The 20,622-nt window shown below is 50.1% G+C and overlaps 1 protein-coding gene across 1 annotated transcript in view; it reads left to right on the top strand.

The window, feature by feature from the left end:
• The first annotated feature begins 5,103 nt into the window (after positions 1-5,103).
• cryaa (crystallin, alpha A) overlaps positions 5,104-20,622 on the top strand; it is a 91,586-nt gene continuing 76,067 nt past the window's right edge. The window contains exon 1 of the mRNA XM_072513051.1: positions 5,104-5,423. Coding sequence (XP_072369152.1) covers positions 5,223-5,423 — 201 coding nt within the window. The 5' untranslated portion in view covers positions 5,104-5,222. The remainder of the gene's footprint in view (positions 5,424-20,622) is intronic.

Raw genomic sequence — 20,622 nt, forward strand, 5'->3', positions numbered from 1 at the left:
ATCCTCAATTTTCTAACCCACAGACCAGAAAGCACAACAACACCACCTCCACAATAGTCCTCAACACCGGCGCCCCGCAAGGCTGCGTACTTAGCCCCCTACTCTACTCCCTGTACACACACGACTGCGTGGCAAAACTTGGTTCCAACTCCATCTACAAGTTTGCTGACGATACGACCATAGTGGGCCGGATCTCGAATAACGATGAGTCCGAATACAGGAGGGAGATAGAGAACCTAGTGGAGTGGTGTAGCGACAACAATCTCTTCCCTCAATGCCAGCAAAACTAAGGAGCTGGTCACTGACTTCAGGAATGATTTTTTAATTTTTCCAATTGAAAAAAAGGGCAGCACAATAGCATAGTGGTTAGCACAGTTGCTTCACAGCATCAGGGTCCCAGCTGTCACCAGACTCCTAAATGATGCTCCAGGGATGAGTTTAGGGGCAGGGAGATGGCGGCTGCTGTGGACCGGTTGTGGCGGTATGCGAATTGCAATGGATCTAGGCGTTCTGGGAGTATGGAGTTGATGTGCTCCATGACCAACCTTTCGATGCATTTCATTACGATCGACATCAGGGCCACCGGACGGTAGTCATTGAGGCCCGTTGCCTGGTTCTTCTTTGGCACCGCTATGGTGGCCGTCTTCTTGGTTCTACTGGTTCTGCACAACGGTGTTTATTGTGTTAGACAATTCCCCACTGTCCTGATGGTGCTTCCACCTTCCCCACCCCAGCCCCCTCAACTCCTACCTACACCGCACCCTCTCCCACATGGTGCCATCAGTCATCTTCAATGTGCCCGACCGTCCTAGCTCTACCACTACATCTTGGTGTCCCCCCCGGACGCACACCTGAGGTGGAGACAGCCAGCTGCTTCCCTCGTCCCGTGGCCATCAATGCCCCAGCGGGCGTCCTCTGGGGGCTCTGAGGCCGGAGGGCCCTGGCTCATTTGTCAGTGGCACACGCACGGCCGTGCCGCCCTGTCCCGAGTGCTGACTGTGAGACACGGCCTTATCAGAGGGGTGGAACTCGGGGAAAGCTGGTGACCACTGTCGCCACTCCATTGGACAGGTCCGGGTTGGCACTCGGCACCCCTCCTCCTGCTCGGTGCCCATAGGGCCCTGGGGTTCACCTTGGGACAGGGGGCAGCTGGTTCGAGCCCCAGCTGCCCCTGCATCATCTGGCTCTGCCAGCCCTGGCGGTTCCCCATGGTCCGCACCATGGTGTCAATGCCTTCGGTGATGCTCCTCAGTGACTGGGCCATTCCCATCTCAGAGCGGGACATGTCCTGCAGAACATCATCAAAGCCTGGTACAGGGTGACATCTCCCAGCGAGGCCGTCATTCTGCTGACACCCTCAGCCATGGCCATCACCGACTGCGCCTTGAACACCTTCACTAATGGTGCCGATGTCATGCACCACGTTCTCCACTGCGCTCAGCCTCACTGCCACACATTGCTAGTTCCATCTCCTGTGCCTGTAGCCTCCAGGACCCCTCCAAGCAGCTATGAATCTGTTGGAGTGACGCTGATATCTCCCTCTGAATGTCCTGGCCGCTCCCTAACGTCTCCATCAGCTCCGGGATAACCTGGTCCAGAGGCTCAGCATCAGGCTGGGACCCAGCTACTGTCTCACCTGAGGGTTCCTGCCTCTACCTGATGTACATCAGCAGCTGTGTGGTGCTCAGACTGTGCCCCAGAAGCCTGACCACTAACCTGTCCCACCAAAGTGTGTATCTTTTTCTTTTTTTAAACTCATTTACGAGATGTGAGCATGGCTGGCCAGGCCCAGCATTTATTGCCCATCCCTAGTTGCCCTTGAGAAGGTGGTGGTGAGCTGCCGTCTTGAACGGCTACAGTCCTTGTGACACAGGTACATCCACTGAGCTGTTAGGGAGGGAGTTCCAGGATGTTGCCCCAGTGACAGTGAAGGAACAGCGATATATTTCCAAGTCAGGGTGGTGAGTGACTTGGAGGGGAACCTCCAGGTGGTGGGGTTCCCAGATATCTGCTGCTCTTGTCCTTCTAGATTGTGGGGGATTCAGCGATGGCAATGACATTGAATGCCAAGAGGCGATGGTTAGATCCTCTCTTGTAGGAGATGGTCATTGCCGGGCACTTGTGTGTCGTGAATGTAACTTGCCACTTGTCAGCCCCAAGCCTGGATGTTGTCCAGGTCTTGCTGCATTTGGACACGGACTGCTTCATTATCTTAGGAGTCACGAATGGTGCGGTCATCCACAAACATCTTCACTTCTTTTTTTTTTTAGAAAATATTTTATTAAGGCATTTATAAGTTTAACATTTAAAACAGAGAGATCCAACACACACAAAAAACCCACAATAACATACCCAACTGCCCCCAGCCCTAAACCCTAACTATCATGGTCCATGTACCTACTCCATCCCACGGTTCTCCCTCCATAAGGTATCCTACCCTTTTTCGACACTTCTATCCCCCCCCCCATCCCTCCTTAGTGGGAGGTGAGGGAATCCCGGGACCTGGCTCCGGACAAAATCCCGCACTTGCAAGTACCGGATAAAAATCAACACCAACCCTACAGATTGAAACTCCAGTCAGACAATTAATGGAGTGGGTTCCACTGAGATCAGTGGACAGAAAAATCAACGGGGGCGTTTAACAGATGGCCAATCAGCCTTTATACAGGAGCTGCTGGAGGTGAAACCGAAGAATTGGAAGTGGACTAGGAGCAGGAGTCGGTCATCTGGCCCCTCGAGCCTGCTCCGTCATTCAATGAGGTCAGGACTCATCTCCTTTTGGACTCAGCTCCACTTACCCACCTGCTCAAAAAGGCGCTGTTTAGCACAGGGCTAAATTGCTGGCTTTGCGAGCAGACCAAGGCAGGCCAGCAGCATGGTTCAATTCCCGTACCAGCCTCCCCGAACAGGCGCCGGAATGTGGTGACTAGGGGCTTTTCACAGTAACTTCATTGAAGCCTACTTGTGACAATAAGCGATTTTCATTCATTTTCAAAATCTACCCTTTTTTTTAAATTTAGAGTACCTAATACATTTTTTTTTTCAATTAAGGGGCAATTTGCAGTGGTCTTCTATAGAAGCAGAGGTAGATTCCATTTCATATCTGTGAAATATGTGAATAATGACACCTTTTATGCTAATATATGATTTAATTTTATTAAACAAACATTTAACTTTGCTGATGATAAATTAGTCAGAATAATCCTATCGTTCAGTTCTGGAGTACATTTTTGGCAAGAACTAAAAAATCTTAAAATAGATAAAGTCAAGCTCCATGTTTCTAATGCTCACTAAACCCCAGATTTATTTAATACAAAATACATTAAAAAAAATATTTTTAGGTCTGCAGCCTGATAACAGTTTGAATGGATGTGCCACCGCTTTCCGCTTTCACTGCCTTCCCTCACCACCTTGCCCCACAAACCCTGTCCCAGAAGAGGCAGAGCTACCAGTTTCCAATTAATTCAATTCTCAATGACACTATGGAGGGGAAGAAAGAAAGAAGGTAGAGGAAAAGTGAAGCTGGGGATTTTCGTTTCTCGCAGGTGACGAGCAGTGTCCGAGATGGAATCACAATGGTTCCTCTATTCCTCTCCTTCAATTCTGCAACACCACTGCAGCCAAACCAACCGAAACATCTGGAGGAGGTGGGTCCGGAACGCCACTCCAGTGCGCTCTGTTTGTTGGAGGGCATCACAGTTCCAGGGTATCACCGCAGGAGTACCTCAGGGTAGTTTCCGAGGCCCAACCATTTTCAACAATGATCATCCCTCCATCAGAAGGTCAGAAGTGGGGATGTTTGTAGATGGCTGCATAATGTTCAGCACCATTCGTGACTCTTCAGATAATGATGTGGAGATACAGGCATTGGACTGGGGTGAGCACAGTAAGAAGTCTTACAACACCAGGTTAAAGTCCAACAGGTTTGTTTGGAGTCACTAGCTTTCGGAGCGCTGCTCCTTCCTCAGGTGAGCACACCTGAGGAAGGAGCCATGCTCCAAAAGCTAGTGACTCCAAATCTGTTGGGCTTCAGACAATGAAGTAGTCCATATCCAAATGCAATAAGACCTGGACAATATCCAGGCATGGGGTGATAAGTGGCAAGTTACATTCGCAACACATAAGTGCCAGGCAATGACCATCTCATATAAGAGAGAATTTAACATAATCCCCTTAACATTCAATGGCATTACCATCGCTGAATCCCCACTATGAACATACTGGGAGTTACCATTAACCAGAAACTGAACCGGGACCAGACATAAATATTGTAACTACAAGAACAGGTCAGAGGCTGGGAATTCTGGGTCGGGTAACTCAACTCTTGACCCCCCCAAAGCCTGTCCACCATCTACACGGCACAAGTCAGGAGTGTGATGGAATACTCTCCACTCGCCTGGATGAGCAGCTCCAACAACACTCAAGAAGCTCGACACCATCCAGGACAAAGCAGCCGCTTGATTGACACCCCATCCACAAACATTCGAACCCCACCACCGAAGCACAGTAGCAGTCGTGCGTACCATCTACAAGAAGCACTGCAGGAATTCATAAAGTTTCCTTTGGCAGCACCTTCCAAACTCACGGCATTACCACCTGATAGGTCAAGGGCAGCAGATACCCGGGAACTCCACCACATGGAGGTTCCCTCCAAGCCACTCACCACGCTGACTCGGAAATGTCTCTCCATTCCTTCACTGTCACTGGGTCCAAATCGTGGAACTCCCTCCCTAACAGCACTGAGGGTGTACCTACACCATATGGACTGAAGCATTTCAAAAAGGTAAAGGTTGATAATAAATACCGGCCTTGCCAGTGATGCTGACATTCAAAAAAAAAAGTTTAAAAATTTCTAATATTTTGTGTAACGAATGTGGAGTATCGAATGGAGCACTGAGCTGGTTTTACAGTGCAGCACGATTAGAGGAATCTGCTGACAGTTTCTGTCCTATATTCCTTTGCCTGAATGGGCTGCCTTTGCTTAAGAGCAACAAGTTAATTTGCAGAGTGAGTTTCCACTGTCAGCAAAGCTGGGAGTGTCCTGTCCATTCACCCGTCTCACCCAGCCACCATCTGCTGACAATCAACAGTTTTTCCAACTTTGTCATGAGTTCTTCATTCCAGAACCATCCAGATTGCCAATCTATTCAGTATCGCAAGTATATAAATGGGACTGGTTGCTGGGATTGACAGTGCCACAGTTGTGTGTGGAGAGATTACAAATGGTCAGGAGTATGGACCTTGCCATTCAGTACCCCTGGTTCCGACGTTCAATGACATCTTTCTACTCAAACTGCCTCTTTGACCAGTTGTTTGGAGAAGGTCCATTCGATTATGACCTCTTTCCCATTCTCTCTTCCACCATCAACCCTTACTACAGGCTGCCAACATTCCGGAACGTTCTGGACTCGGGGATATCTGAGGTAAAAATCTCACTTTGTAGCTGAACAGACTTTGAATTAAATGAATATCAAGTGCAACTTTGTCATTGCAGTGATATTGAGGGACTGTCATCAGAAACAGTGGCTGTGATTTATTTCAGATATGTTGTGAAACAATTCTAAAACTTTACATTGATTTCGCAATAACTTGTCTGAGGAAATAGTATCACAATTCATTCAGAATCAGAGAGAGGTAAAAGATTTTGATTGCTCTTGTTCCTGATCTTTGATCAGTGTGAGGGAGAGGGTGAGAAAAAGCATGAGGGGGAGAGGGAGATTGAGGGAAAGAGGCAGAATGAGGGAGAGAGTGAGAATGAGGGAGAGAGGGAGAGTGAGATTGAGGGAGAGAGGGAGAATGAGGGAGAGAGTGAGAATGAGGGAGAGAGGGAGAATGAGGGAGAGTGAGAATGAGGGAGAGAGGGAGAATGAGGGAGAGTGAGAATGAGGGAGAGGGAGATTGAGGGAAAGAGGCAGAATGAGGGAGAGAGTGAGAATGAGGGAGAGAGGGAGAATGAGGGAGAGTGAGATTGAGGGAGAGAGGGAGAATGAGGGAGAGAGTGAGAATGAGGGAGAGTGAGATTGAGGGAGAGAGGGAGAATGAGGGAGAGAGTGAGAATGAGGGAGAGAGGGAGAATGAGGGAGAGTGAGATTGAGGGAGAGAGGGAGAATGAGGGAGAGAGTGAGAATGAGGGAGAGTGAGATTGAGGGAGAGAGGGAGAATGAGGGAGTGTGAGATTGAGGGAGAGAGTAAGATTGAGGGAGAGTGAGATTGAGGGAGAGAGTGAGAATGAGGGAGAGTGAGAATGAGGGTGAGAGTGAGGGAGAGAGTGAGAATGAGGGAGAGAGTGAGAGTGAGGGAGAGAGTGAGCGTGAGGGAGAGAGAGAGTGAGGGAGAGAGTGAGATTGAGGGAGAGAGTGAGATTGAGGGAGAGAGTGAGAATGAGGGAGAGAGTGAGAATGAGGGAGAGAGTGAGTGAGGGAGAGAGTGAGAATGAGGGAGAGAGTGAGAATGAGGGAGAGAGTGAGTGAGGGAGAGAGTGAGATTGAGGGAGAGTGAGATTGAGGGAGAGAGGGAGAATGAGGGAGAGAGTGAGATTGAGGTAAGAGTGAGATTGAGGGAGAGTGAGATTGAGGGAGAGAGAGATTGAGGATGAGGGAGAGAATGAGGGAGAGAGTGAGATTGAGTGAGAGAGTGAGAATGAGGGAGAGAGTGAGAGTGAGGGAGAGAGTGAGAGTGAGGGAGAGAGTGAGAGTGAGGGAGAGAGTGAGAGTGAGGGAGAGAGTGAGATTGAGGGAGAGAGTGAGAATGAGGGAGAGTGAGAGTGAGGGAGAGAGTGAGATTGAGGGAGAGGGAGATTGAGGGAGAGAATGAGAAAGAGGGTGAGATTGAGGGAGAGTGAGATTGAGGGAAGAGTGAGATTGAGCGAGAGTGAGATTGAGGGAGAGAGAGATTGAGGATGAGGGAGGGAATGAGGGAGAGAGTGAGAATGAGGGAGAGTGAGATTGAGGGAGAGTGAGATTAAGGGAGAGAGTGAGATTGAGGGAGAGAGAGATTGAGGGAGAGTGAGATTGAGGGAGAGTGAGGTTGAGGATGAGAGTGAGATTGAGGGAGAGTGAGATTGAGGATGAGAGTGAGATTGAGGAAGAGAGAGATTGAGGGAGAGTGAGATTGAGGGAGAGTGAGATTGAGGGAGAGTGAGAGTGAGGGAGAGAGTGAGATTAAGGGAGAGAGTGAGATTGAGGGAGAGTGAGATTGAGGGAGAGTGAGATTGAGGATGCGAGTGAGATTGAGGGAGAGTGAGATTGAGGGAGAGTGAGATTGAGGATGAGAGTGAGATTGAGGGAGAGTGAGATTGAGGATGAGAGTGAGTTTGAGGGAGGGAGTGAGATTGAGGATGAGTGTAAGAGTGAGGGAGAGTGAGATTGAGGGAGAGGGAGATTGAGGGAGAGTGAGATTGAGGGAGAGTGAGATTGAGGGATAGTGAGATTGAGGATGAGAGTGAGGGAGAGAGAGAATGAGGGAGAGAGTGAGATTGAGGATGAGAGTGAGAGTGTGGGAGCGAGTGAGATTGAGGGAGAGTGAGATTGAGGGAGAGAATGAGAATGAGGGTGAGAGTGAGAGTGAGGGAGAGAGTGAGATTGAGGGAGAGAATGAAAGTGAGGGAGAGTGAGATTGAGGGAGAGAGTGAGATTGAGGGAGAGTGAGATTGAGGGAGAGAGTGAGAGTGAGGGAGGGAGTGAGATTGAGGATGAGAGTGAGATTGAGGGAGAGAATGAGAGTGAGGGAGAGTATGAGAGTGAGGGAGAGTGAGATTGAGGGAGAGTGAGATTGAGGGAGAGTGAGATTGAGGGAGAGAGTGAGAGTGAGGGAGGGAGTGAGATTGAGGATGAGAGTGAGATTGAGGGAGAGAATGAAAGTGAGGGAGAGTGAGATTGAGGGAGAGAGTGAGATTGAGGGAGAGAGTGAGATTGAGGGAGAGAGTGAGAATGAGGAAGAGTGAGAATGAGGGAGAGAGTGAGATTGAGGGAGAGTGAGAATGAGGGAGAGAGTGAGAATGAGGGCGAGAGTGAGATTGAGGGCGAGAGTGAGATTGAGGGTGAGAGTGAGATTGAGGGTGAGAGTGAGATTGAGGGTGAGAGTGAGATTGAGGGTGCGAGTGAGAATGAGGGTCAGAGTGAGAATGAGGGACAGAGTGAGGGTGAGAGTGAGATTGAGGGAAGAGTGAGATTGAGGGAGAGAATGAGAATGAGGGAGAGAGTGAGAGTGAGGGAGAGAGAGAGAGTGAGAGTGAGGGAGAGAGTGAGAATGAGGGAGAGAATGAAATTGAGGGAGACTGAGATTGAGGGAGAGTGAGATTGAGGGAGAGAGTGAGATTGAGGGAGAGTGAGATTGAGGGAGAGAATGAAATTGAGGCAGAGAGTGAGAGTGAGGGAGGGAGTGAGATTGAGGATGAGAGTGAGAGTGAGGGAGAGAGTGAGAGTGAGGGAGAGAGTGAGAGTGAGGGAGAGAGTGAGAATGAGGGTGAGAGTGAGAATGAAGGTGAGAGTGAGAATGAGGGAGAGAGTGAGATTGAGGGTGAGAGTGAGATTGAGGGAGAGTGAGATTGAGGGAGAGTGAGATTGAGGGAGAGAATGAGAATGAGGGAGAGAGTGAGATTGAGGGAGAGAATGAGGGAGAGAGTGAGAGTGAGGGAGAGAGAGAGAGTGAGAGTGAGGGAGAGAGTGAGAATGAGGGAGAGAGTGAGAATGAGGGAGAGAGTGAGAATGAGGGAGAGAATGAGAATGAGGGAGAGAGTGAGGGAGAGAGAGAGAGTGAGAGTGAGGGAGAGAGTGAGAATGAGGGAGAGAGTGAGAATGAGGGAGAGAGTGAGATTGAGGCTGAGAGTGAGATTGAGGGTGAGAGTGAGAATGAGGGTGAGAGTGAGAGTGAGGGAGAGTGAGAATGAGGGAGAGAATGAGAATGAGGGAGAAAGTGAGAGTGAGGGAGAGAGTGAGATTGAGGGAGAGAGTGAGATTGAGGGAGAGTGAGATTGAGGGTGAGAGTGAGATTGAGGGAGAGTGAGATTGAGGGTGAGAGTGAGATTGAGGGTGCGAGTGAGAATGAGGGTCAGAGTGAGAATGAGGGACAGAGTGAGGGTGAGAGTGAGATTGAGGGAAGAGTGAGATTGAGGGAGAGAATGAGAATGAGGGAGAGAGTGAGAGTGAGGGAGAGAGAGAGAGTGAGAGTGAGGGAGAGAGTGAGAATGAGGGAGAGAATGAAATTGAGGGAGACTGAGATTGAGGGAGAGTGAGATTGAGGGAGAGAGTGAGATTGAGGGAGAGTGAGATTGAGGGAGAGAATGAAATTGAGGCAGAGAGTGAGAGTGAGGGAGGGAGTGAGATTGAGGATGAGAGTGAGAGTGAGGGAGAGAGTGAGAGTGAGGGAGAGAGTGAGAGTGAGGGAGAGAGTGAGAATGAGGGTGAGAGTGAGAATGAGGGTGAGAGTGAGAATGAGGGAGAGATTGAGGGTGAGAGTGAGATTGAGGGTGAGAGTGAGAATAAGGATGAGCGTGAGAATGAGGGAGAGAGTGAGATTGGGGGAGAGTGAGAATGAGGGAGAGAGTGAGAATGAGCGTGAGAGTGAGGGAGAGAGTGAGAATGAGGGAGAGAGTGAGATTGGGGGAGAGTGAGAATGAGGGAGAGAGTGAGAATGAGGGTGAGAGTAGGATTGAGGGAGAGAATGAGTGAGAGAGTGAGAGTGAGTGAGAGAGTGAGAGTGAGGCAGAGAGTGAGAGTGAGGGAGAGAGTGAGATTGAGGGAGAGAGTGAGATTGAGGGAGAGAGTGAGAATGAGGAAGAGTGAGAATGAGGGAGAGCGTGAGATTGAGGGAGAGTGAGAATGAGGGAGAGAGTGAGAATGAGGGCGAGAGTGAGATTGAGGGTGAGAGTGAGATTGAGGGTGAGAGTGAGATTGAGGGTGCGAGTGAGAATGAGGGTCAGAGTGAGAATGAGGGAGAGAGTGAGGGTGAGAGTGAGATTGAGGGAAGAGTGAGATTGAGGGAGAGAATGAGAATGAGGGAGAGAGTGAGAGTGAGGGAGAGAGAGAGTGAGAGTGAGGGAGAGAGTGGGAATGAGGGAGAGAATGAAATTGAGGGAGACTGAGATTGAGGGAGAGTGATATTGAGGGAGAGAGTGAGATTGAGGGAGAGTGAGATTGAGGGAGAGAGTGAGGGAGAGAGTGAGATCGAGGGAGAGTGAGATTGAGGGAGAGAGTGAGGGAGAAAGTGAGATTGAGGCAGAGAGTGAGAATGAGGGAGAGTGCGATTGAGGGAGAGAATGAGATTGAGGGAGAGAGTGAGATTGAGGGAGAGAGTGAGATTGAGGGAGAGTGAGATTGAGGGAGAGTGAGAGTGAGGGTGAGAGTGAGATTGAGGGAGAGTGAGATTGAGGGAGAGAATGAGATTGAGGCAGAGAGTGAGAGTGAGGGAGGGAGTGAGATTGAGGATGAGAGTGAGATTGAGGGAGAGAATGAGAATGAGGGAGAGAATGAGATTGAGGGAGAGAGTGAGATTGAGGGTGAGAGTGAGATTGAGGGTGAGAGTGAGATTGAGGGTGAGAGTGAGATTGAGGGTGAGAGTGAGATTGAGGGTGAGAGTGAGAATGAGGGTGAGAGTGAGAACGAGGGAGCGAATGAGAGTGAGGGAGAGAGTGAGATTGAGGGAAGAGTGAGGCTGAGGGCGAGAATGAGGGAGAAAGTGAGAATGAGGGAGCGAGTGAGAATGAGGGAGAGAGTGAGATTGGGGGAGAGTGAGAATGAGGGAGAGAGTGAGAATGAGGGAGAGAGTGATGGAGAGAGTGAGAATGAGGGAGAGAGTGAGATTGGGGGAGAATGAGAATGAGGGAGAGAGTGAGAATGAGGGTGAGAGTGAGATTGAGGGAGAGAATGAGTGAGAGAGTGAGATTGAGGGAGAGAGTGAGAATGAGGGAGAGTGAGAATGAGGGAGAGAGTGAGAATGAGGGCGAGAGTGAGATTGAGGGTGAGAGTGAGATTGAGGGAGAGAGAGATTGAGGATGAGGGAGAGAATGAGGGAGAGAGTCAGAATGAGGGAGAGAGTGAGAATGAGGGAGAGAGTGAGAATGAGGGAGAGAGAGAATGAGGGTGAGAGTGAGATTGAGGGAGAGAGTGAAATAGAGGGAGAGAGTGAGATTGTGGGAGAGAGTGAGAATGAGGGCGAGAGTGAGATTGAGGGAAAGAATGAGTGAGAGAGTGAGTGTGAGTGAGAGAGTGAGAGTGAGGGAGAGAGTGAGAGTGAGGGAGAGAATGAGAGAGAGAGTGAGAATGAGGGAGAGAGTGAGATTGAGGGAGAGAATGAGCATGAGGGAGAGAGTGAGAGTGAGGGAGAGAGTGAGAATGAGGAAGAGTGAGAATGAGGGAGAGCGTGAGATTGAGGGAGAGTGAGAATGAGGGAGAGAGTGAGAATGAGGGCGAGAGTGAGATTGAGGGTGAGAGTGAGATTGGGGGAGAGTGAGAATGAGGGAGAGAGTGAGAATGAGCGTGAGAGTGAGGGAGAGAGTGAGAATGAGGGAGAGAGTGAGATTGGGGGAGAGTGAGAATGAGGGAGAGAGTGAGAATGAGGGTGAGAGTAGGATTGAGGGAGAGAATGAGTGAGAGAGTGAGAGTGAGTGAGAGAGTGAGAGTGAGGCAGAGAGTGAGAGTGAGGGAGAGAGTGAGATTGAGGGAGAGAGTGAGATTGAGGGAGAGAGTGAGAATGAGGAAGAGTGAGATTGAGGGAGAGCGTGAGATTGAGGGAGAGTGAGAATGAGGGAGAGAGTGAGAATGAGGGCGAGAGTGAGATTGAGGGTGAGAGTGAGATTGAGGGTGAGAGTGAGATTGAGGGTGCGAGTGAGAATGAGGGTCAGAGTGAGAATGAGGGAGAGAGTGAGGGTGAGAGTGAGATTGAGGGAAGAGTGAGATTGAGGGAAGAGTGAGATTGAGGGAGAGAATGAGAATGAGGGAGAGAGTGAGAGTGAGGGAGAGAGAGAGAGTGAGAGTGAGGGAGAGAGTGAGAATGAGGGAGAGAATGAAATTGAGGGAGACTGAGATTGAGGGAGAGTGATATTGAGGGAGAGAGAGAGATTGAGGGAGAGTGAGATTGAGGGAGAGAGTGAGGGAGAGAGTGAGATTGAGGGAGATTGAGATTGAGGGAGAGAATGAGAGTGAGTGAGAGAGTGAGAGTGAGGGAGACTGAGATTGAGGGAGAGTGAGATTGAGGGAGAGTGAGATTGAGGGAGAGTGAGATTGAGGGAGAGAGAGAGTGAGGGAGGGAGTGAGATTGAGGATGAGAGTGAGATTGAGGGAGAGAATGAGAGTGAGGGAGAGTGAGATTGAGGGAGAGAGTGAGATTAAGGATGAGAGTGAGAGTGAAGGAGAAAGTGAGATTGAGGGAGAGTGAGAGTGTGGGAGCGAGTGAGATTGAGGGAGAGTGAGATTGAGGGAGAGAATGAGAATGAGGGTGAGAGTAAGGGAGAGTGAGATTGAGGGAGAGTGAGATTGAGGGAGAGTGAGATTGAGGGAGAGAGTGAGAGTGAGGGAGGGAGTGAGATTGAGGATGAGAGTGAGATTGAGGGAGAGAATGAGAGTGAGGGAGAGTGAGATTGAGGGAGAGAGTGAGATTAAGGATGAGAGTGAGAGTGAGGGAGAAAGTGAGATTGAGGGAGAAAGTGAGAGTGAGGGAGAGTGAGAGTGAGGGAGAGAGTGAGATTGAGGGAGAGAGTGAGGGAGAGAGTGAGATTGAGGGAGAGAGTGAGAATGAGGGAGAGTGCGATTGAGGGAGAGAGTGAGATTGAGTGAGATTGAGGGAGAGTGAGATTGAGGGAGAGTGAGAGTGAGGGAGAGAGTGAGATTGAGGGAGAGTGAGATTGAGAGAGGGTGAGAGTGAGATTGAGGGAGAGTGAGATTGAGGGTGAGAATGAAATTGAGGCAGAGAGTGAGAGTGAGGGAAGGAGTGAGATTGAGGATGAGAGTGAGATTGAGGATGAGAGTGAGGGAGAGAGTGAGAGTGAGGGAGAGAGTGAGAGTGAGGGAGAGAGTGAGAATGAGGGTGAGAGTGAGAATGAGGATGAGCGTGAGAATGAGGGAGAGAGTGAGAGTGAGGGAGAGAGTGAGAATGAGGGAGAGAGTGAGAATGAGGGAGAGAGTGAGAATGAGGGAGAGAGTGAGAATGAGGGTGAGAGTGAGATTGAGGGAGAGAATGAGTGAGAGAGTGAGAGTGAGTGAGAGAGTGAGAGTGAGGGAGAGAGTGAGAGTGAGGGAGAGAGTGAGATTGAGGGAGAGAGTGAGATTGAGGGAGAGAGTGAGAATGAGGAAGAGTGAGAATGAGGGAGAGAGTGAGATTGAGGGAGAGTGAGAATGAGGGAGAGAGTGAGAATGAGGGCGAGAGTGAGATTGAGGGCGAGAGTGAAATTGAGGGTGAGAGTGAGATTGAGGGTGAGAGTGAGATTGAGGGTGAGAGTGAGATTGAGGGTGCGAGTGAGAATGAGGGTCAGAGTGAGAATGAGGGACAGAGTGAGGGTGAGAGTGAGATTGAGGGAAGAGTGAGATTGAGGGAGAGAATGAGAATGAGGGAGAGAGTGAGAGTGAGGGAGAGAGAGAGAGTGAGAGTGAGGGAGAGAGTGAGAATGAGGGAGAGAATGAAATTGAGGGAGACTGAGATTGAGGGAGAGTGAGATTGAGGGAGAGAGTGAGATTGAGGGAGAGTGAGATTGAGGGAGAGAATGAAATTGAGGCAGAGAGTGAGAGTGAGGGAGGGAGTGAGATTGAGGATGAGAGTGAGAGTGAGGGAGAGAGTGAGAGTGAGGGAGAGAGTGAGAGTGAGGGAGAGAGTGAGAATGAGGGTGAGAGTGAGAATGAAGGTGAGAGTGAGAATGAGGGAGAGAGTGAGATTGAGGGTGAGAGTGAGATTGAGGGAGAGTGAGATTGAGGGAGAGTGAGATTGAGGGAGAGAATGAGAATGAGGGAGAGAGTGAGATTGAGGGAGAGAATGAGGGAGAGAGTGAGAGTGAGGGAGAGAGAGAGAGTGAGAGTGAGGGAGAGAGTGAGAATGAGGGAGAGAGTGAGAATGAGGGAGAGAGTGAGAATGAGGGAGAGAATGAGAATGAGGGAGAGAGTGAGGGAGAGAGAGAGAGTGAGAGTGAGGGAGAGAGTGAGAATGAGGGAGAGAGTGAGAATGAGGGAGAGAGTGAGATTGAGGCTGAGAGTGAGATTGAGGGTGAGAGTGAGAATGAGGGTGAGAGTGAGAGTGAGGGAGAGTGAGAATGAGGGAGAGAATGAGAATGAGGGAGAAAGTGAGAGTGAGGGAGAGAGTGAGATTGAGGGAGAGAGTGAGATTGAGGGAGAGTGAGATTGAGGGTGAGAGTGAGATTGAGGGAGAGTGAGATTGAGGGTGAGAGTGAGATTGAGGGTGCGAGTGAGAATGAGGGTCAGAGTGAGAATGAGGGACAGAGTGAGGGTGAGAGTGAGATTGAGGGAAGAGTGAGATTGAGGGAGAGAATGAGAATGAGGGAGAGAGTGAGAGTGAGGGAGAGAGAGAGAGTGAGAGTGAGGGAGAGAGTGAGAATGAGGGAGAGAATGAAATTGAGGGAGACTGAGATTGAGGGAGAGTGAGATTGAGGGAGAGAGTGAGATTGAGGGAGAGTGAGATTGAGGGAGAGAATGAAATTGAGGCAGAGAGTGAGAGTGAGGGAGGGAGTGAGATTGAGGATGAGAGTGAGAGTGAGGGAGAGAGTGAGAGTGAGGGAGAGAGTGAGAGTGAGGGAGAGAGTGAGAATGAGGGTGAGAGTGAGAATGAGGGTGAGAGTGAGAATGAGGGAGAGATTGAGGGTGAGAGTGAGATTGAGGGTGAGAGTGAGAATAAGGATGAGCGTGAGAATGAGGGAGAGAGTGAGATTGGGGGAGAGTGAGAATGAGGGAGAGAGTGAGAATGAGCGTGAGAGTGAGGGAGAGAGTGAGAATGAGGGAGAGAGTGAGATTGGGGGAGAGTGAGAATGAGGGAGAGAGTGAGAATGAGGGTGAGAGTAGGATTGAGGGAGAGAATGAGTGAGAGAGTGAGAGTGAGTGAGAGAGTGAGAGTGAGGCAGAGAGTGAGAGTGAGGGAGAGAGTGAGATTGAGGGAGAGAGTGAGAATGAGGAAGAGTGAGAATGAGGGAGAGCGTGAGATTGAGGGAGAGTGAGAATGAGGGAGAGAGTGAGAATGAGGGCGAGAGTGAGATTGAGGGTGAGAGTGAGATTGAGGGTGAGAGTGAGAATGAGGGTCAGAGTGAGAATGAGGGAGAGAGTGAGGGTGAGAGTGAGATTGAGGGAAGAGTGAGATTGAGGGAGAGAATGAGAATGAGGGAGAGAGTGAGAGTGAGGGAGAGAGAGAGAGTGAGAGTGAGGGAGAGAGTGGGAATGAGGGAGAGAATGAAATTGAGGGAGACTGAGATTGAGGGAGAGTGATATTGAGGGAGAGAGTGAGATTGAGGGAGAGTGAGATTGAGGGAGAGAGTGAGGGAGAGAGTGAGATCGAGGGAGAGTGAGATTGAGGGAGAGAGTGAGGGAGAAAGTGAGATTGAGGCAGAGAGTGAGAATGAGGGAGAGTGCGATTGAGGGAGAGAATGAGATTGAGGGAGAGAGTGAGATTGAGGGAGAGAATGAGGGAGAGAGTGAGAGTGAGGGAGAGAGAGAGAGTGAGAGTGAGGGAGAGAGTGAGAATGAGGGAGAGAGTGAGAATGAGGGAGAGAGTGAGAATGAGGGAGAGAATGAGAATGAGGGAGAGAGTGAGGGAGAGAGAGAGAGTGAGAGTGAGGGAGAGAGTGAGAATGAGGGAGAGAGTGAGAATGAGGGAGAGAGTGAGATTGAGGCTGAGAGTGAGATTGAGGGTGAGAGTGAGAATGAGGGTGAGAGTGAGAGTGAGGGAGAGTGAGAATGAGGGAGAGAATGAGAATGAGGGAGAAAGTGAGAGTGAGGGAGAGAGTGAGATTGAGGGAGAGAGTGAGATTGAGGGAGAGTGAGATTGAGGGTGAGAGTGAGATTGAGGGAGAGTGAGATTGAGGGTGAGAGTGAGATTGAGGGTGCGAGTGAGAATGAGGGTCAGAGTGAGAATGAGGGACAGAGTGAGGGTGAGAGTGAGATTGAGGGAAGAGTGAGATTGAGGGAGAGAATGAGAATGAGGGAGAGAGTGAGAGTGAGGGAGAGAGAGAGAGTGAGAGTGAGGGAGAGAGTGAGAATGAGGGAGAGAATGAAATTGAGGGAGACTGAGATTGAGGGAGAGTGAGATTGAGGGAGAGAGTGAGATTGAGGGAGAGTGAGATTGAGGGAGAGAATGAAATTGAGGCAGAGAGTGAGAGTGAGGGAGGGAGTGAGATTGAGGATGAGAGTGAGAGTGAGGGAGAGAGTGAGAGTGAGGGAGAGAGTGAGAGTGAGGGAGAGAGTGAGAATGAGGGTGAGAGTGAGAATGAGGGTGAGAGTGAGAATGAGGGAGAGATTGAGGGTGAGAGTGAGATTGAGGGTGAGAGTGAGAATAAGGATGAGCGTGAGAATGAGGGAGAGAGTGAGATTGGGGGAGAGTGAGAATGAGGGAGAGAGTGAGAATGAGCGTGAGAGTGAGGGAGAGAGTGAGAATGAGGGAGAGAGTGAGATTGGGGGAGAGTGAGAATGAGGGAGAGAGTGAGAATGAGGGTGAGAGTAGGATTGAGGGAGAGAATGAGTGAGAGAGTGAGAGTGAGTGAGAGAGTGAGAGTGAGGCAGAGAGTGAGAGTGAGGGAGAGAGTGAGATTGAGGGAGAGAGTGAGATTGAGGGAGAGAGTGAGAATGAGGAAGAGTGAGAATGAGGGAGAGCGTGAGATTGAGGGAGAGTGAGAATGAGGGAGAGAGTGAGAATGAGGGCGAGAGTGAGATTGAGGGTGAGAGTGAGATTGAGGGTGAGAGTGAGATTGAGGGTGCGAGTGAGAATGAGGGTCAGAGTGAGAATGAGGGAGAGAGTGAGGGTGAGAGTGAGATTGAGGGAAGAGTGAGATTGAGGGAGAGAATGAGAATGAGGGAGAGAGTGAGAGTGAGGGAGAGAGAGAGAGTGAGAGTGAGGGAGAGAGTGGGAATGAGGGAGAGAATGAAATTGAGGGAGACTGAGATTGAGGGAGAGTGATATTGAGGGAGAGAGTGAGATTGAGGGAGAGTGAGATTGAGGGAGAGAGTGAGGGAGAGAGTGAGATCGAGGGAGAGTGAGATTGAGGGAGAGAGTGAGGGAGAAAGTGAGATTGAGGCAGAGAGTGAGAATGAGGGAGAGTGCGATTGAGGGAGAGAATGAGATTGAGGGAGAGAGTGAGATTGAGGGAGAGAGTGAGATTGAGGGAGAGTGAGATTGAGGGAGAGTGAGAGTGAGGGTGAGAGTGAGATTGAGGGAGAGTGAGATTGAGGGAGAGAATGAGATTGAGGCAGAGAGTGAGAGTGAGGGAGGGAGTGAGATTGAGGATGAGAGTGAGATTGAGGGAGAGAATGAGAATGAGGGAGAGAATGAGATTGAGGGAGAGAGTGAGATTGAGGGTGAGAGTGAGATTGAGGGTGAGAGTGAGATTGAGGGTGAGAGTGAGATTGAGGGTGAGAGTGAGATTGAGGGTGAGAGTGAGAATGAGGGTGAGAGTGAGAACGAGGGAGCGAATGAGAGTGAGGGAGAGAGTGAGATTGAGGGAAGAGTGAGGCTGAGGGCGAGAATGAGGGAGAAAGTGAGAATGAGGGAGCGAGTGAGAATGAGGGAGAGAGTGAGATTGGGGGAGAGTGAGAATGAGGGAGAGAGTGAGAATGAGGGAGAGAGTGAGGGAGAGAGTGAGAATGAGGGAGAGAGTGAGATTGGGGGAGAATGAGAATGAGGGAGAGAGTGAGAATGAGGGTGAGAGTGAGATTGAGGGAGAGAATGAGTGAGAGAGTGAGATTGAGGGAGAGAGTGAGAATGAGGGAGAGTGAGAATGAGGGAGAGAGTGAGAATGAGGGCGAGAGTGAGATTGAGGGTGAGAGTGAGATTGAGGGTGAGAGTGAGATTGAGGGAGAGAGTGAAATAGAGGGAGAGAGTGAGATTGTGGGAGAGAGTGAGAATGAGGGCGAGAGTGAGATTGAGGGAAAGAATGAGTGAGAGAGTGAGTGTGAGTGAGAGAGTGAGAGTGAGGGAGAGAGTGAGAGTGAGGGAGAGAATGAGAGAGAGAGTGAGAATGAGGGAGAGAGTGAGATTGAGGGAGAGAATGAGGGAGAGAGTGAGAGTGAGGGAGAGAGAGAGAGTGAGAGTGAGGGAGAGAGTGAGAATGAGGGAGAGAGTGAGAATGAGGGAGAGAGTGAGAATGAGGGAGAGAATGAGAATGAGGGAGAGAGTGAGGGAGAGAGAGAGAGTGAGAGTGAGGGAGAGAGTGAGAATGAGGGAGAGAGTGAGAATGAGGGAGAGAGTGAGATTGAGGCTGAGAGTGAGATTGAGGGTGAGAGTGAGAATGAGGGTGAGAGTGAGAGTGAGGGAGAGTGAGAATGAGGGAGAGAATGAGAATGAGGGAGAAAGTGAGAGTGAGGGAGAGAGTGAGATTGAGGGAGAGAGTGAGATTGAGGGAGAGTGAGATTGAGGGTGAGAGTGAGATTGAGGGAGAGTGAGATTGAGGGTGAGAGTGAGATTGAGGGTGCGAGTGAGAATGAGGGTCAGAGTGAGAATGAGGGACAGAGTGAGGGTGAGAGTGAGATTGAGGGAAGAGTGAGATTGAGGGAGAGAATGAGAATGAGGGAGAGAGTGAGAGTGAGGGAGAGAGAGAGAGTGAGAGTGAGGGAGAGAGTGAGAATGAGGGAGAGAATGAAATTGAGGGAGACTGAGATTGAGGGAGAGTGAGATTGAGGGAGAGAGTGAGATTGAGGGAGAGTGAGATTGAGGGAGAGAATGAAATTGAGGCAGAGAGTGAGAGTGAGGGAGGGAGTGAGATTGAGGATGAGAGTGAGAGTGAGGGAGAGAGTGAGAGTGAGGGAGAGAGTGAGAGTGAGGGAGAGAGTGAGAATGAGGGTGAGAGTGAGAATGAGGGTGAGAGTGAGAATGAGGGAGAGATTGAGGGTGAGAGTGAGATTGAGGGTGAGAGTGAGAATAAGGATGAGCGTGAGAATGAGGGAGAGAGTGAGATTGGGGGAGAGTGAGAATGAGGGAGAGAGTGAGAATGAGCGTGAGAGTGAGGGAGAGAGTGAGAATGAGGGAGAGAGTGAGATTGGGGGAGAGTGAGAATGAGGGAGAGAGTGAGAATGAGGGTGAGAGTAGGATTGAGGGAGAGAATGAGTGAGAGAGTGAGAGTGAGTGAGAGAGTGAGAGTGAGGCAGAGAGTGAGAGTGAGGGAGAGAGTGAGATTGAGGGAGAGAGTGAGATTGAGGGAGAGAGTGAGAATGAGGAAGAGTGAGAATGAGGGAGAGCGTGAGATTGAGGGAGAGTGAGAATGAGGGAGAGAGTGAGAATGAGGGCGAGAGTGAGATTGAGGGTGAGAGTGAGATTGAGGGTGAGAGTGAGAATGAGGGTCAGAGTGAGAATGAGGGAGAGAGTGAGGGTGAGAGTGAGATTGAGGGAAGAGTGAGATTGAGGGAGAGAATGAGAATGAGGGAGAGAGTGAGAGTGAGGGAGAGAGAGAGAGTGAGAGTGAGGGAGAGAGTGGGAATGAGGGAGAGAATGAAATTGAGGGAGACTGAGATTGAGGGAGAGTGATATTGAGGGAGAGAGTGAGATTGAGGGAGAGTGAGATTGAGGGAGAGAGTGAGGGAGAGAGTGAGATCGAGGGAGAGTGAGATTGAGGGAGAGAGTGAGGGAGAAAGTGAGATTGAGGCAGAGAGTGAGAATGAGGGAGAGTGCGATTGAGGGAGAGAATGAGATTGAGGGAGAGAGTGAGATTGAGGGAGAGAATGAGGGAGAGAGTGAGAGTGAGGGAGAGAGAGAGAGTGAGAGTGAGGGAGAGAGTGAGAATGAGGGAGAGAGTGAGAATGAGGGAGAGAGTGAGAATGAGGGAGAGAATGAGAATGAGGGAGAGAGTGAGGGAGAGAGAGAGAGTGAGAGTGAGGGAGAGAGTGAGAATGAGGGAGAGAGTGAGAATGAGGGAGAGAGTGAGATTGAGGCTGAGAGTGAGATTGAGGGTGAGAGTGAGAATGAGGGTGAGAGTGAGAGTGAGGGAGAGTGAGAATGAGGGAGAGAATGAGAATGAGGGAGAAAGTGAGAGTGAGGGAGAGAGTGAGATTGAGGGAGAGAGTGAGATTGAGGGAGAGTGAGATTGAGGGTGAGAGTGAGATTGAGGGAGAGTGAGATTGAGGGTGAGAGTGAGATTGAGGGTGCGAGTGAGAATGAGGGTCAGAGTGAGAATGAGGGACAGAGTGAGGGTGAGAGTGAGATTGAGGGAAGAGTGAGATTGAGGGAGAGAATGAGAATGAGGGAGAGAGTGAGAGTGAGGGAGAGAGAGAGAGTGAGAGTGAGGGAGAGAGTGAGAATGAGGGAGAGAATGAAATTGAGGGAGACTGAGATTGAGGGAGAGTGAGATTGAGGGAGAGAGTGAGATTGAGGGAGAGTGAGATTGAGGGAGAGAATGAAATTGAGGCAGAGAGTGAGAGTGAGGGAGGGAGTGAGATTGAGGATGAGAGTGAGAGTGAGGGAGAGAGTGAGAGTGAGGGAGAGAGTGAGAGTGAG

Source organism: Scyliorhinus torazame, chromosome 8 (genome assembly GCF_047496885.1).
Source record: "Scyliorhinus torazame isolate Kashiwa2021f chromosome 8, sScyTor2.1, whole genome shotgun sequence".
NCBI lineage: Eukaryota > Metazoa > Chordata > Chondrichthyes > Carcharhiniformes > Scyliorhinidae > Scyliorhinus > Scyliorhinus torazame.